General features: G+C 41.2%; 1 protein-coding gene across 1 annotated transcript in view; it reads left to right on the top strand.

The window, feature by feature from the left end:
* The first annotated feature begins 371 nt into the window (after nt 1-371).
* Nucleotides 372-15,148, top strand: part of LOC112574574 (cardioacceleratory peptide receptor-like) — a 51,192-nt gene continuing 36,415 nt past the window's right edge. The window contains exon 1 of the mRNA XM_025255750.1: nt 372-1,423. Within this exon, the coding sequence (XP_025111535.1) occupies nt 1,322-1,423 (102 nt within the window). The 5' untranslated portion in view covers nt 372-1,321. The remainder of the gene's footprint in view (nt 1,424-15,148) is intronic.

Genomic DNA, 15,148 nt, shown 5'->3' with positions numbered 1-15,148 from the left:
AAAGACGGTAGTCAGGAAACAAAGCCGACAGTCGACCGAGTGTCTTTGTACTTGAACTGATATCAGACGTGGGAAACACGTGAGGACCATCACGCGATAGGCAACGAAAATCACGACAGCAGAGGCGGGAGTTGAAAATACCCGACGACATCCCCGGCAACTATAAATGAGTACTGCATCCGGTCACGTGCTGCAAAGAAAGCGCCCCCCTTATTGCTGTGCTCCTCTGATCCGTCATCCGATCATCGCCCACATCGAAGACGTGATCTTTACATCGGTGGACCTAGCTGTCATGGCTGTCCCTTAATGTCGGGATTTTCGCATTGCGTGGAAACCTGTGATCAGTGTATTCGTTCAAAAAAACAAAAAACAAAACAAAACAAAAAAACAACAAACAACAAACAAACAAAAAACAAAAACAATTTGTTATTGTCCTTGCATTCTTTCCACACGCTGAAAAAACTCTTTTTGACAGCCACGACAAGAGACAAGCTAGGCAAGTGCGTGCAGTATTCAGTTATTGTTTTTGGAAAGCCAGAAATAAACAGTTTACTTAAAAAATAAAATTTCTTTTTTTTTTCTCGGGACGCCTCAAGCCCGTGAACAAGAGACACACGCTTTTCAACTGCAGGCGGGAGGTGAGAACGCGCGTGCGCAGACCTTGTGGGCGTTGAGACTAAGGCTTGGCGTGGACAGAGAAATGTCTTGGCAGGACCAGCAACATGGACTACTCACTGACTGACACAACCCACGACATAGTTCACTATCTGAAACAACCTGTTTGTGGGTAAATCTCGTCTTTGCTACACCAGACGGCGCTGTGGGGGAACCTTTTCTGCTGGTCTCAGACGAACAGCTTCGTTTCCACCATGTAGTAAAAATGCTGGATGCTGACTACCTGAAGTAAACGGTTCGAGACTGAAAGTTAAGAGGACAAACATTCTATAAAATTTTGGACACTATTAATGAATTTGTAAAGGAGGATTTCAGACAATGTTAGCAACAGAGCGCTCTCCTGTGATTACAGTTTTCTCAGAGAAATAGTGAAGTTAGTGTCTTCTGCAGAGTAAAATATTGAATCCAAAGAATTGAAAAAAGGAGAAATTTTAAAAAGACAGAAAAACAATACTTTTGCGCTTGAAATTTGTATTCTCGTACTCAAGGAAGCTTCAAGAACAAACCTCACTCAACAAACAAAAGTAACCGACTTTGGTGAGAAACAAAGTGAAAACTGTTTCTGGTCATCTCGGAACGAACCCATGGACTGAAAGACTTCTGACATTCCTCAAACCGTGGCACCGACAGTCAACAGTGATCACAAATGGCAGACGACAGTGCCGACTACCCATCTTTCCTCCCGGACAGCAACGTGACGACATCAACGGTTAATGACACACCTGGCAGTGTCTTCTACTTCTACAAGGTAAGTGCATTCCACGTAGTTGCTACGTGACGTAATCTTCTCGACACTTTGTAGACAGATTGGAAGTCGGTCTGTCTCACAGTAATTAGAATCTGGGTTTGGGCAAAGAGCAATTATGGGATTCTTGTGCACAAAATGTTGAAACATGTCAAACTGTGGAATGACCTAGAGTTTAGCCATTGGTGACACTTTGTCGATAACATACTAAAAATACTCGGAATATTATTTTTGTTATTTCTCCATTTTAACAACTTGTGGTGATATAACATAAGTTGTTGTCTTTGTGCAAAACTCAAACCATCCAACATCCATTTGAACAAAGGAACATTGAGAAGCGACTTCTGTTGGTGATTAGCTGATCAGTTTCTGATTTATTCGTTTTGTCGCGTTGATACTTGTTCTGTTGATACCTCCATTGTTCTATCTGACAACAATCTTTCCCGAGTGATTACAAACTTTGTGGAATATTAATTTCTTCAGCGTTTTAGGGGAGAGAATTGAAACTCTCGGCGAAGTAAAATGTTTGAGTGTGTTGAGCTATTTAACAATCGGGTATTTTTGTTTGGAATTCTCGTGTACAGTCAGCAGTAGCTGTACCCTTACCACTTCTTCAGGTTTTACCTGAAAATCGCGACAATGTGTTTTTGTGTTGGAATATGAATATGAAAAATGTTTGTTAGTGTTACGGTTCATATATGTTAGCCTTACACATTCTCTTCTCTAAAAGCATCTTAAATGTGTGTCTACAGACCTTTCTATTTATGCTCATTAAGGAACAGAGAAAACATTAATATCTTGCAAAATACTTTAAAAAAACAATGAGAATTTAAACAGCAGCACCTCTACCACTAATAACACTCGTTATCATACTATTTTTAGCCTATGAAAGATCAGGCTATATATCCCATAATCACAGTAGGTGCAGTTTTTCTGGAAGACAAAACAGTTAAAAGTAAACGTTTCCGAAATAGGTGGCCCATGAGGGGATAGATGAGAGGGGCTTTGAAAACAGATCGAGGGAGAATTCCGGGGGTAGAAAGAAAAAGAATTCTGAAGCTGAGGTTCATGAACGGAGGCGTTGGTGATATCAATGAGTTCTTGATTTGTGCCGAGGAAGCCTCACATCAAAGGAAAAGACGAGGAAGAGAGAAAGAAAGAGAGAGAGAGATGAATTGTAGACTTCTCTAAGCTCAGAAATGCCGAACCTCGTACAGTTGGTTCGTCTTGAGCCCTTGGTTCATCTGCAGAATGTCATCGAAGCTAATGTTTTAATAGTCGAGCGGGAAAATGCGGTTGCCGTGTCTTGCACTTAAACTCCCATGTAGGTTTGAATCTTTTTAAAATGGTCAGCGAAGCGAGAGACGCTCGCACACACAGGGTTGAAAAGAGAAAGTGGACGAATGAAGAGAAGAAGAAGGAGAAAGGATAGAAGGAGGAAGGCAAAACAACACGAAAAAACCCAACAAAAAACAAATGCGAATAGTGTCTGATCCTACGAGTTCCTATAAAATTGCATCACAATCCTGTTAAGCTCAACGAAATGGCTGATTTTTACCTTCATAATCCAACATTCAGACAATTACATAAAACAAGTCTCCATTTTTTTCATTTTAAAGCCTCCCTAGCTGCAGTAAGACCAGTTATGTAAATTGTCTAAAAATGTTGAATTGAGCGTTAGCTCCTACAGAGGCATGCCGGGATGAGGTCTTTCGGCAAAAGACTGTCCAGGACCCTTGTGAGCCTGTTCTCCTTTCAAGACCAGATACCATCTGCAAATGTCTGGTAGATAATGCTTCCAGCGGGTGACCCAAACTCCCTCCCCCCATCTCCTACTGCAACCACAGCATCGTCATCGGACGACGATGTCATCAGACGGCAAAGTGTGGCTGACGATGCCGCCAGACTGTCTATGGCTGACGATACCATCATACCTCAGACGAAGAGCACCTACACCACACGTGCAGAGATTTTTGAGTTTAAGACTTAAGACGTGAGGGACCTGCGGAAGGTAGGGTGTGAGGGGTGGTCTGTCCCCAGGCTGTAGTTGTCGCCCTTATACACCAATGCCTTTTAATTTTGTCTTCTACCATCATGAGCCACAGGCGACATCTATGAGTGGCTCTCTTTTTGACAGCAGAAACTCGCGTGTCATAAAGCAAACTGCAAGCTAATTGGGAAGAAAAATTAATATCGAGAGGCTAATATATCTGTTAAGTAAAAGCAGACTAGATGCACTCGGTGAGATGCAACCCGATGGATATACAACCCTACCATGGATGTACAATTTAACATACAGCTCGACATAAAGTGAAATAAGGGTCACAGAAAGCCATTTCAGATAGTTCTGAGATTTGTTCTTCTTCTCTTTAGCTTATGCTACCGATTTTACTTCTGTTTTGCTCTAATATGATCGCGTGCTTCAGTGAAAAGCACGTGAGTTGTGTGTCTACTAATGAAGCGACTTTTTTTTCTTATGCCACTAGTAAGCTGATGAGTCCAGAAGCCGATTACTCGTAGTCATCTCCTGGTTTTTGCTGGTTTTGTTTGCTTGAGTCTGAGAACTGATTGCACCATTCACCGGACTGGGTGCTAACCGTCTCCGTCACCAGTCATTGATGTTCCAGTGTGTGACTTTACGGGCAAACTGTCTGTGTACATTTACATATCCATATACGGATATTTGTCTTCGTAAGGACGAGGCAAGTAGTGAAGGTTTAAATTGTCCAGAAAAAACTCTGAGTCGATATTTTTGTTACAAACAATTTTGTGTCTAGTGAAGTGACTCAAGTCTTGTTACTATCATCTTGAAGCAGAATGTAGATCCAAGGGTATATTTTGCTCGGAACGATGGCACCGCCCTCAGGGTTCTGGAATTTCTGAGTGTTAATGGTGGCTATTCACAGTAGTCAACGAACTCAGCAAAGTGTGAGGCAGGCGCAGACGACAGCTGCTCAATTTCATGAAAATATAAGACAGTCTTGTGGCAACCATCCCCATCCACCTACACAAATTTCAGTGCTGCCTCTTTGCCTGGTATCTAACGAGGTCCCACCTGGCCTCTTTGTGAGCCTGGGTCTCCACCATGGCGGTGCACAAGCCATGATCAATACATTCAGTTCTGACAAAATATATTGACTTCGAACTCCACACATACCCGAGCCGGGCTTCGGATCCAACCCTAGCTCCCTAAGTGAAACATCTTTGACTGGAGGGCTCTTAAAACTTTTGCTCCTTCTTGCAAAAACTTCGCTAACTGCTGCTAATTCATCTGCGAAAGTAAGTGGGGTTGGTGCGAGGGGGATGGGGCATATCCTGGCCCCACCAAGAAGTCCTTTCCGGCAACGCCATCTTGGACGATGACGTCAGAGTCTGTGGATTACTGGGCTCGGCAGACGAAGGACCTCGCGCTTTTCTCTCCACGGCATCAAGGGCGGCCAGGGTCCGTGTAGCGAGTTTCTCAATCTGAAATCCCAACCAGTCTTGCCGACAAGTTTATTAGTTCTGCGTTTATTTGCTGACCGTTGATTTCCGCGAAGATCTGACATGCTATCGCCGATGACGAGCTGTCGATTATGCAGATGAGTTCCTCAGATTCGATGCTGGCTTTGAAGGCGAGTGTCTTTGACGTAAGGCGGAAACAGAAGGGAAGCAACTCTTTGGTGCGGCATTAAGTGACAGGACACTGTGCCCTGCATGAGAGAGAAGCCAGGCAACTTTCTGGTCGGTGTTTACTTTGAAGCTAGTTACATATTCAACTTTCCTGAGTGATTACATTTCACTGGATAGAAATACTGTTGAAAGCGCTGGACATGAAGATCAGAGACCACCGAGTGCTTCCCACGTTCTTTCTCTCTCGGTGTTGCTGCAGTTTTTAAGATCGACAACAGTTTTTCACGGATTTTAGTCTGCTGGTCACAAAACAGAAATGAGATTGCGTAAACAGCATTGGAATATATGATGGTAGAATATCTTTGCATATATCATTGTCCATAAAACAGAATTTTTACATTTCTCAGCAGTAACATGCGATGGAATGTCCTCCCAAGGACCAGGAAGGGACTTCGTAGGATGGAGGACCAATGAGAAGGTGTTAGTGCTTCTCTGATTCTCAGCAACGATAACAGCCGATAGGGAAAAGATATTACAGGAGAAGATTATTATTCAAATACATGGTGGGAAAAAGAGTCGACATGCTGCAAAACGAGGACAACCTTGTCTGCATAGTTATTACAATGAAAACGGCTCTGCAGAGGAAAACAGACATTGAAGGACGAAGAAAAAAAGAAAGCGGATGGAAAAGTACAATGTTAAGATAAAGTATTTTAGAATTATGAGAAAATCTATGTTAGGATAATGCATGATAAAAAAAGTCTATGTTAGGATAATGTAGGTAAGAAAAGTATCATGTTCGGATAATGTTAAGGAAATGTAATATGCACGACTATGGATTCTCCTCGTTTTCGGTGATCAGAGTCCACATGTTAAGATCGGAACTACAAGGAATTTGTACAGATTGTACTTTGTCAAACACCTGTACAATGTAGGATAATGTAGGGAAAGGAACAGTACATTTCAGGTTAAGAGAAAGTAGTGTATTCAAAGAAAAGAAAGAGGACAGCTTCCAGAAAAAATAAGCCATGTAGGAAAAGCATTGTTGCAGTATGTACATACATCACTTTTATTGTTTACGTTTTATTTCACATCGTTTCGAGAAGTTTCTGGAGGACTTTGTAAGTGTGGCTTGGCGCTAACTTTAGCTTTCTTTTGTCGTGGCGTCTTCTGCTAATGGTAGTTATCGACTTCACTCTCTGTCCTCTCCATCGGAGTAACCTCTCAGCGACATGTGGGTTTATTGTGTGTGCTTGTAGGAAGCAGACAGATGGTTCGATGTAGGGACTGAAGGATCTCGTTCTTCAACCTTTTCTTCTTCTAACTGTCTTGCGTAACACAGAGTAGATAAGAACACAGAGGGCTGGGTGTTCCATGTCCAGAATATCTTTGCAGCAAACGCCGGGAGGTCTGCGTGCTGAAGAAGTCTGGAGGGTAAATTTGATGCTACAATGAATCGAGAAAATTAGGCATTGCAATGAATATAAAAAGACTGGTGGTGGTGGTGGTGGTGGTGGTTTTGGTGGTGGTGTGTGCGTAATGGTGTGAGAAAGATGACTAAAATATGATCAGTGGTAAGAACAAGAAGTAGTAATACAACAATAGAAAAGTCGAGACATGCTGGCGACAATGTCCCAGTGATAATGCACGCGACCTTTGGAGTCAGCTTTGGAGACACGAAACGTTCCACAACAGCAAATGGACGAACTCCTGACTGGAGGAACAGCAGCGCCAGCAACCACCTCACGCACTGCGTCACGTGACATCCGTTACGAACGTGGGCCGCGAGGATTGCTCAAAGACATCTTAATGACTTTGTTGCTGGAAACCTGCCCACGACACCGCAAGTTTATTATGTCAATTATAGAACAGCGGATCTGAATGTGAATCCAGGGTAATCGTCTGTACCAGGGAAAAAAAAAAGAAAGACAGAGAGAAAAAAAATGAAAGAAAGAAAGTAACCCTGAAATATGTTTCCAAAGACCTACAGATTTTATTTCTGTTGCGAAAATGGAGAAAGAAAGACAGAAAGAAGGAATGAAAGGAAGACAGAAGAAGGAAGGAAAGAAACCCAGAAAATAGAATTGGAACGACCTACGAGTTTTATTTCTGTAGCGGGTTGGAGGAGAGAGAACTCAGGTTGGGTGGCCAAGAGCGGAGGACCGTTCAACGGCGCATTTGACTGGCACGTGACTTGGCGTTTTAAACTTCGTCAGCCACAAGTTCGCCTTTGATGCGACCTCCTTGGTGTGGGCCTCGGCGACATGATGTATTCAAATGACATCGTCATGATCAGACTCCGGAGGGAAAAGAAGAATCTGGAAGAAAGGGAACCATGCCCAATGTGATGAAAGGTATTTTCTTCGTGTTTGGGGGTTGAGGGAGGGTGTAATAGGGAATGGAGGGGGAGGTTAGCAATAAATTCTATCATAGAACTTTATGAAACTTTTCTTTTAATTGGAAAAGGATTATAGCGGAAATCAAAGCACGACTCGGTATTTTTTTGATAGAGCCTGCCTGTGTGCAGATATCTTATTGAAGATTGACAACTTTGAAATACAGGTAGTTCTCAACAAGTTTGTTTAAATGAGAGTGGAGGGATTGAAAATGTTTTATAATTTTGCCATAAGATGGCATATAACATCAATCTCTTTGCCTGCAATATTTGAATGATTAGGGTCCATGGACGGAGAAGCTGATGCAAGAGAATGTCGCTAGTAGTGACAGCTATTCCTTTTGTGAAGTCAGGTGGAGCAGTGCCAATGAAAGAATCAGATAGAGAAACAGAAAAGGGTGCGAGGAACACACTATCAAATGAAAAAAAAAAGAATTTCACATAATAAACGTAATCTGGAAGTTCAAAGTTTCTGCAATGTATTTTCAGTCACTATGCTGTAAGATATCAGCAAAAACCAAACAGAATCTGAAGACTTCCCAAAATATATGTCTAATAAAAATCCTCAAGATATATTATGACCATCATAATGTCCAAAAACACGGCTGCACAAATATGGCAACCATAATCCAAAACGGTAGACAGGGATGGCTGGGCCATGCGTGTAACGATAAAGAAACAGATGCACCACCGGTAATTGCACCCATGTTAGACCAAAAAAAAAAAAAACCTGAAAAAAACAAGAGAAAAAAAAATTGAAGGAGCGAAAATTTACATAAAACAAGAAAGCTTCTGACAGACAAAAAAAAAAAAAAAAGAAGAAGTGTCAGATGGTCAACTTCCTGTCAATGATATCACATATCTCCAATTTTTGTTCACGCTAAATAAATATAACACTCGTCATTTACACTGCAGCAGTCTTACAGAGAAGGAAAAATGTTCGAAAGTTTAGTTATAAAGCAAAACAAAAATAACAAAAATGTACACAAGGTACTATGTAGTATTTTCTTGTTACAAATGCGATCAGACAAACGTTGATCACTAAGGACCTACAGAAAACTACTGCCTACTGACTTTGAATCCTTTGCCTTCAGTTTAGTTACCCGATTTTTTTTTTTGAAAAGCTGATCTTCTTTGTCGAATGACAGTAGTCTCCCAACGTGGAACCCGCCAGCGAAGAAAATGGAGGAAATGCGAGAGGCACTCGTTTCCGCTTTGCAGATTTAACAAAAGGATCACTGAAAGCTTCTTGAAACCTGGCTTGCTCATGCCTTACATTGCGACATTCTTAAATTTCTTTTTAAATTAGTTTTTTCCTTTTTTTCAGACCTTTTTACCATCAGGTCTTTGACCATTGTCACGACCCAGCGGCCTTTCTGCCGAGAGCTTTGTAGGCTTGGAGCTGCTGTGCATCCTCGCATCACTCAGTCGCCCTTTGTCAACAGTCCGCGGCTTTTTCCCCTATCTCAACCCATTTGTCATCGCTCACAAGTCTCCCATTCTCATGTCCATGGGTGTGGATAATTCTTGTTCATGCTGCAGCGACCGTGCCCAAATGAGCATCGCTATTCGATGAGGGTCTGGTTCGTTACCCAGGCAGACCGCCAGGCACAAAACTGTCAACATTTTAGTGTTTTGTGCCTCAGCTCGTAAACTACATTGCTGACTGTATTTATTGTATGTAAACAGTCAGGGACTTAAGCCAGTTGTAAGTTTATGTGTCAATAGTTTTTATTTTTCATGGGGTTGAGTACCTTTCAGGAAAATCCCTGTAAAAGGTGAACATAGCAAGGCATTGAACGATAAGTTTTTCTAAGAAAATTAAATGACGATAGCTAGCGGCTCTGAGAAGAAGAAGAAGAAAATAAATTTCATGTCGAAAAAACCTGCTGATAATTTTTTTCAACCGGTAAATAGATGTTACTTCTAGATACCAGTGTAAAGTGCATGAGTGATGATCGAACTGTTTACCTTGTTGCGAGGTTTTACCTGCTACTCAGTAGGAAGAAGAGAAAAGATCTCTTTCCGATATGTTTAGCACATGTATTATATAGAGTGGAAGTCAACTCTTCGACATAAAAATTAAAAATGTCAAATCACTCTTAAAACAAATACTCAAATGTTTCCTTTCTCACTGATACATTTGATTTTGCGTGTCTGTGAGATTCAAGTTAAATAAAACAACAAGAAATAAAAAAAAGCGATAACAGTCTAGCAAGAAAACGATTTGTTTTCTCATTATGTAGCTGCCAATCTCCTTTCGCCTTTTGGTAAAGTGCGTGAAGATAAAATAAAAACAAAATTAAAGCTACTTTTTTCCAGTTTCCTTCCATTTTCTCTCCGACAAAAAAAAAACAAAAACAAAACAAAATAAATAAATAAATAAATAAATAAATAAATAAATCAGCCAGTTCTTTACAGACTGACAAACGAAAAAGACAGTAGAGAGATAAAGAAGGAAAGAACAGAACGGAAGGTAGAAGCAGTTTCTGTTGGTTTAATTCTTTCCTTTAGAGTCAACTACAGTCGACGTAAGCTCATGTGCTGGCAGCTGAAATGAGAAAAAATTGTGATTGACTTTCAAGTCCCAAAGCGGAAATAGTCTTACTCCACAGGATGTTGCGCAGAACAACAAAAAGAAAAATTGATCTCAGATGAGGACAAAAGTCTCTTGTGCTTGTGCAACGGTGTGTGTCCTACTGCGGCCGCCATCTCGCTCTCCCTCGAGAGTCTGGAAGCGAATCGGCGATGCGCCTCGCATTCGGCAGAGTACGTGATGACGTGTCCGGATACACGTGACCTGGGGGCGAGACGTACACGTGACAGGTCATGTGACGCGTATGATGAAGGGAGGCGCTCAAGCACATTCTGATCTTTCTGTTCGCTCTTCTGTTCAAGACAATTCTTTTGAAACAAAAGTTTTGAAAAGGTTGATTAAAATCCCAAGCAACTGTTGTCTCGTGACAGGAGGCGTCGACTGGAAGCTGATCCGAGTAAGAAGCTCCATCCTGTACTAGTTGATTCCTCTATAAGTTCACCACAGGGTAGCTGTCATGTCCACTTTCACATGATTATTGTATATAAAAAGCTTATCCTCTCTAAAAGCCCTCGCACACCACACCAAGAAACAACCGTTAAATAAAAGCGTTTCTCCGTAGAATAAAGTTGCCTATCATCTATCCTTGCATGCTATTTACTCTTGTTTTACACAACACATCCATCCTATCAACATATGCTTTATAGAAAGCTCATCATTGATATACGCATACACAGCTGCTCGCCCGACATGTTCAGAGAAGCTTCAACGGATGAATGACCGGTATTCGGAGAGGTTACAGGTGCTTTTAAATCAGTTATCTGTAGAATTCATTTTTGAAAAATAAATTAATTGAGGCAAAAATCTTTATGCAGTTCAGGTTGTGCTTGCACAAACCCAACCACTGGGGACTGATCAAATTTGACAATGAAATTGAGAGTCTAGCAGACACACCTCTCTGCCCTTTAACTTCACATCACAGAGAGGTGGACAGGCAAGCGAGAAATGAGTTTCCGCGTAAAAAATGAGTTCGCGGATGATCGTAGAATATGGAGAGCAGTTATTTAAAAGACTAATGAAAGCATCGTTATTTTTTTAATGTTCCTCTTTAATAATGCACTTTGAAATCTTGTAGTTGTTCGTGTTGGAAAGCATATTCATGACTACGGTCATGGTCTGGAATCGCGACTTAAGCAAGGTACACAGGAAGAGTCAGGGAAGGCGGAGGGAGATGGTGTTGGAAATGAGATTGAAAGAATCCTCCCTCTTGTATTCCCAGAGGATCCTTGCGAAGGTAAATGATGGCGAAGCAGAAAAGTAAAGTTTAGTCTTCCACATTTGGTAATCAAGACACAGTGAACCACGCACAGCTCAATACTCCTCAGGACATAGACTATAAATCCTTTTCAAGATTTTGTTTCAGATAGCTACTTTCACCTCCTGGGACGTAGCATGTAGCTAAGAAAACAACTATAGTTTAGTTAGTTTATTGCTAGCATTGAATCCGCATGTTTACACATGGTCAACGTGTTTACATTTGGAGTTAGCGGTCGTGCTCGACTCATTTTGGTGACCTGCGGTCGAAGTCGCCATGTTCTACATTTTCCGTTCGTAGATTATTTTAAAATAAGTGAGATCCCACAGGTTTACAGTCAATTATCATTCTCGCTGACATTTGCTTTTCTGCTAGCTTCATCTGTGTTCAGTTCTGTTGCAATAGCTGACATAAGATTGCATAATAAAACAATGTAGGTGATGTAATGTGAGGTGGGAACAGGATCACACGAGGCAACAAAAAGGTGTTTTTCTCCATATGTGGCCATGGGGATCAGGTGCAGAATATATCATCAGCTACAACACTCCTCGGTTTGCTGGTCTGTAAGCATGATTATTTTGTATCTTGGAGGGTAACATGATACGGGTGCACATCAAAAGTAAAGAGATTCTGTGACACTTAAATACTTGCTTTAATCATGTCAGAAAGTGTAAATCACACTGGCCATCAGCAGGCCGCTGTTATGTATGTGAAAGAGCATCTGCGAGAGACTTTCTGCGAACGATGACATTTCGTCTGGACAGCTCAAGATTCCGCAAATGCCATAAACATGAGAAGATAACTGCAGATACCAGCTTTCCCAATGAAGTAATTTTGTTCAAAAAAAGGTACAGACAGCGTTGGCGAGCTCGATGATGATCTACAGTTAGCATCTCTTACTGGTGTTCAGTTTCTTCGTGTATTGCTGTCGATCTCAGTAAAATGATGTGGGCCAGTCACGTGACTAAAGTTAATACCGAGTTCAAAGAGTGGATTTGAGCATTTAAAGGCCAGGACGACTCAAACAAAGTTAAGCTTAAAGTTGCTTTCATTAGATTGTTACAAAAATGTAGAGTAAATTTTTATTTTTGTCTAAAAGGGTACACATGAAATAAAAATTTAAACTAATGTCATCTGCAACCTGGCCTCCAGTATATGTTAGCAAGGCGCTACCCAATCAGCATTTACTTTTGAGAACTCACGGGTATCACGTGCTTCCTGAACCCAGGTGAAAAGGGATATGTTCAAAAGGTAAATATCTCGTTTCCGGAATAAATTTTGTCTCTCAGACTTTGGGAATCAGTTTCTGATAATAAACTGAACTCCACTTATTTGAATATAATTTGTGCATTCGAGTGAACCTTTAAACTAGACGATACATTAGCTTATGCGACTAAACATAAGTATGATAGTTCTGAATTATGTTCATGTACGTCGGTAAAATATAGCGTAGGGGATCCAGAACTTTCTTTTAAGGAATAAAAATACAGTCAGAAAAGAATCAAGAGTGGTTAACCGGAAGTGAAATCTTCAAGATGGATGTGCCCTTTGCTCAGGGGAGACAATATAGATCAGGACGCAGAATTAACTTCAGTTCACTAAGCTGCGCTTGAATTGATCCAAACAAAAATATATTTAGTCGACAGACAGACAGACCGACAGTTCCTTACCATCCTCAGCCTCTATCGAGCTCGACACAGAGAGCAGAGAAGTAGGTCGAGGGAAGAGAGTTCAAGCAATGCGGTCGTGTGACGTAACATCACGTGACGAGCTCAGACACTCGTTTTTGTTTCCAAAGACTTGTTTGTTTTTCCATGCTACAAGAACTAATCTACAGTTCCTGGTCTTTTAATGCTCCTGTTATTTTTTTTTAAGTTAAAGAAATATTATTGAAGAGAAAAACACGTCGAGTGATTTCATAAAATTGCTTTCTTTAACGCTGTGGAAAAAATTGTCATTTATTTGTATGTCAACAACAACAGCAACAACAACAACAACAGCAGAAACAACAACTATTACTTCTTCTATTTTTCTACTACACGTCGAGTGATTTCATAAAATTGCTTTCTTTAACGCTGTGGAAAAAATTGTCATTTATTTGTATGTCAACAACAACAGCAACAACAACAACAACAGCAGAAACAACAACTATTACTATTTTTTCTACTTCTTCTACTACTACTTCTACTACTACTAACATTTTCAAAGCTCATTTTTCTGTGTGGATGCGATCTCAGTGCGTTGCACACAGAAGACCACAAACTATGGTCAGCTATACAAGAAACTGTCGGAACAGAGATGACACCCTGGCAGACATAAACTGAGAGCAGGGATTAAGGGTGAGCAGACAAGTATACTTGATTGTGCAAGATAACTGAAGCATTCAAGGGGGATTCAACGGGTTTATCTCACAGACACGGTTTCACTACTTTACTGACGGCTGGTAGAACCCTTGCTGTACTCTGGGTCAGTGTTTTGTGAAGGTGGTTACCCTCTTCTCTACCTCGCTGCTTTACCTTCTGCAACCCTTTACCAAGTCAAATACCCTCTCCATAGTTCGGTACATGAGAGAGAGAGAGTATTTCGTTTTACGGGAATCGAACCTGCGAGTGTGCTCGACTTCGGGTTCGGGTTCGCTGCATTATCCGATAGGCTATACACTCCACCTACGTAAGTAAACAAACACTCGGACATACATGCCCTTTCCCTTTTTCCTCTCTCTCTCTCTCTGACACTGCCTCACAAACAAGCACGCTCACATTATTGTAGCTCTATCCAGCAAAGCTCCCAGGATGCACCTAGGGGCAAAGAGGATATTAAGAGATATCGTCGAAATCAGATTCTGTCCGGGCTGCTGCTGGACGTGAGAAGAACAACAGCTGGTTACCTTCATGTTAAAAAAACGAGCCAAATAAACTTCCTACCCTATCCATCTCAGGCAAGTTGAAAATGGACGCGCAGCATTTATTTTTACTTTTTTTTTAAAGTTTGCTGCTGTCGCAGTCATATCACATTTGCTGATGTTTATCGACTACAAACAATAAGAGGTAATAGAATTCTGGTCTGAGAATAATTATGATAAAGGAATAGCAAATAGTTTCGAGAGGAAACCTTTGTACAAATATTCGAGGAAAGAGGACAAGAAATGAATGAATGTAATCCATGGGGAGGAGGCAGTCAGGTAGCTACGCCAGCTCATTGTGGACCAGTCAGACACTGCCATGGTGAACAACCAGGTCCCGCGTGTTTACCCGCGAAATACGGATCAAACATCGCCCATAGGTCAATGGCTTTTGTCAAGAAAAACGCACCAATCAGGATAAAAGTCACATTCCCGCCTAAAAGGGAGATTTCGCATTGATAAAATATTTCTTCTCTGTCCTCCAGTCGTACGTGAATGACTTTTATTGTAATAAAACCCTGTCCATGATGACTACTTGTTTGTGTGTCGGAAAAGATTCATTTGAGGGCGTGAGGGTCCATCCTCTCGACCTAATAAAAAATCCTTTCTTTTCAGAAGAGTTCGGACCTGCTTTGATGAAAAAATGTGTGTTCTGTTCATGCAGGGACCGGCAATACAAGCTTAAGCCGAAAAATCTTTTTTGTGAGACATAAACAAATAAACAACTGAATTGGCGGACACACAGAAATAATGGACAGAACCAGAAAGATCGAGCACAGAAATGGCGAATAAAAGCAGCCCAAGTATTATCGCCATACTGGACTTCGTTTGCATTCCTTATCGTGTTACATAACTGAGGAGGAACATTGCCAGTCAATCTAATCTGTTCTGAAATGAATCGGGAGAAAGATGCCACCTTGCTTTAAGCCGAACCACGTTCCTCCTTTTTTCTTCTAGAGATTACATCA

The sequence above is a fragment of the Pomacea canaliculata genome, linkage group LG1, assembly GCF_003073045.1.
Source record: "Pomacea canaliculata isolate SZHN2017 linkage group LG1, ASM307304v1, whole genome shotgun sequence".
In the NCBI taxonomy this organism is placed as follows: Eukaryota; Metazoa; Mollusca; class Gastropoda; order Architaenioglossa; family Ampullariidae; genus Pomacea; species Pomacea canaliculata.
Note: the sequence above shows the minus strand (reverse complement) of the source record. Positions and strands in the feature narration are given on the sequence as shown.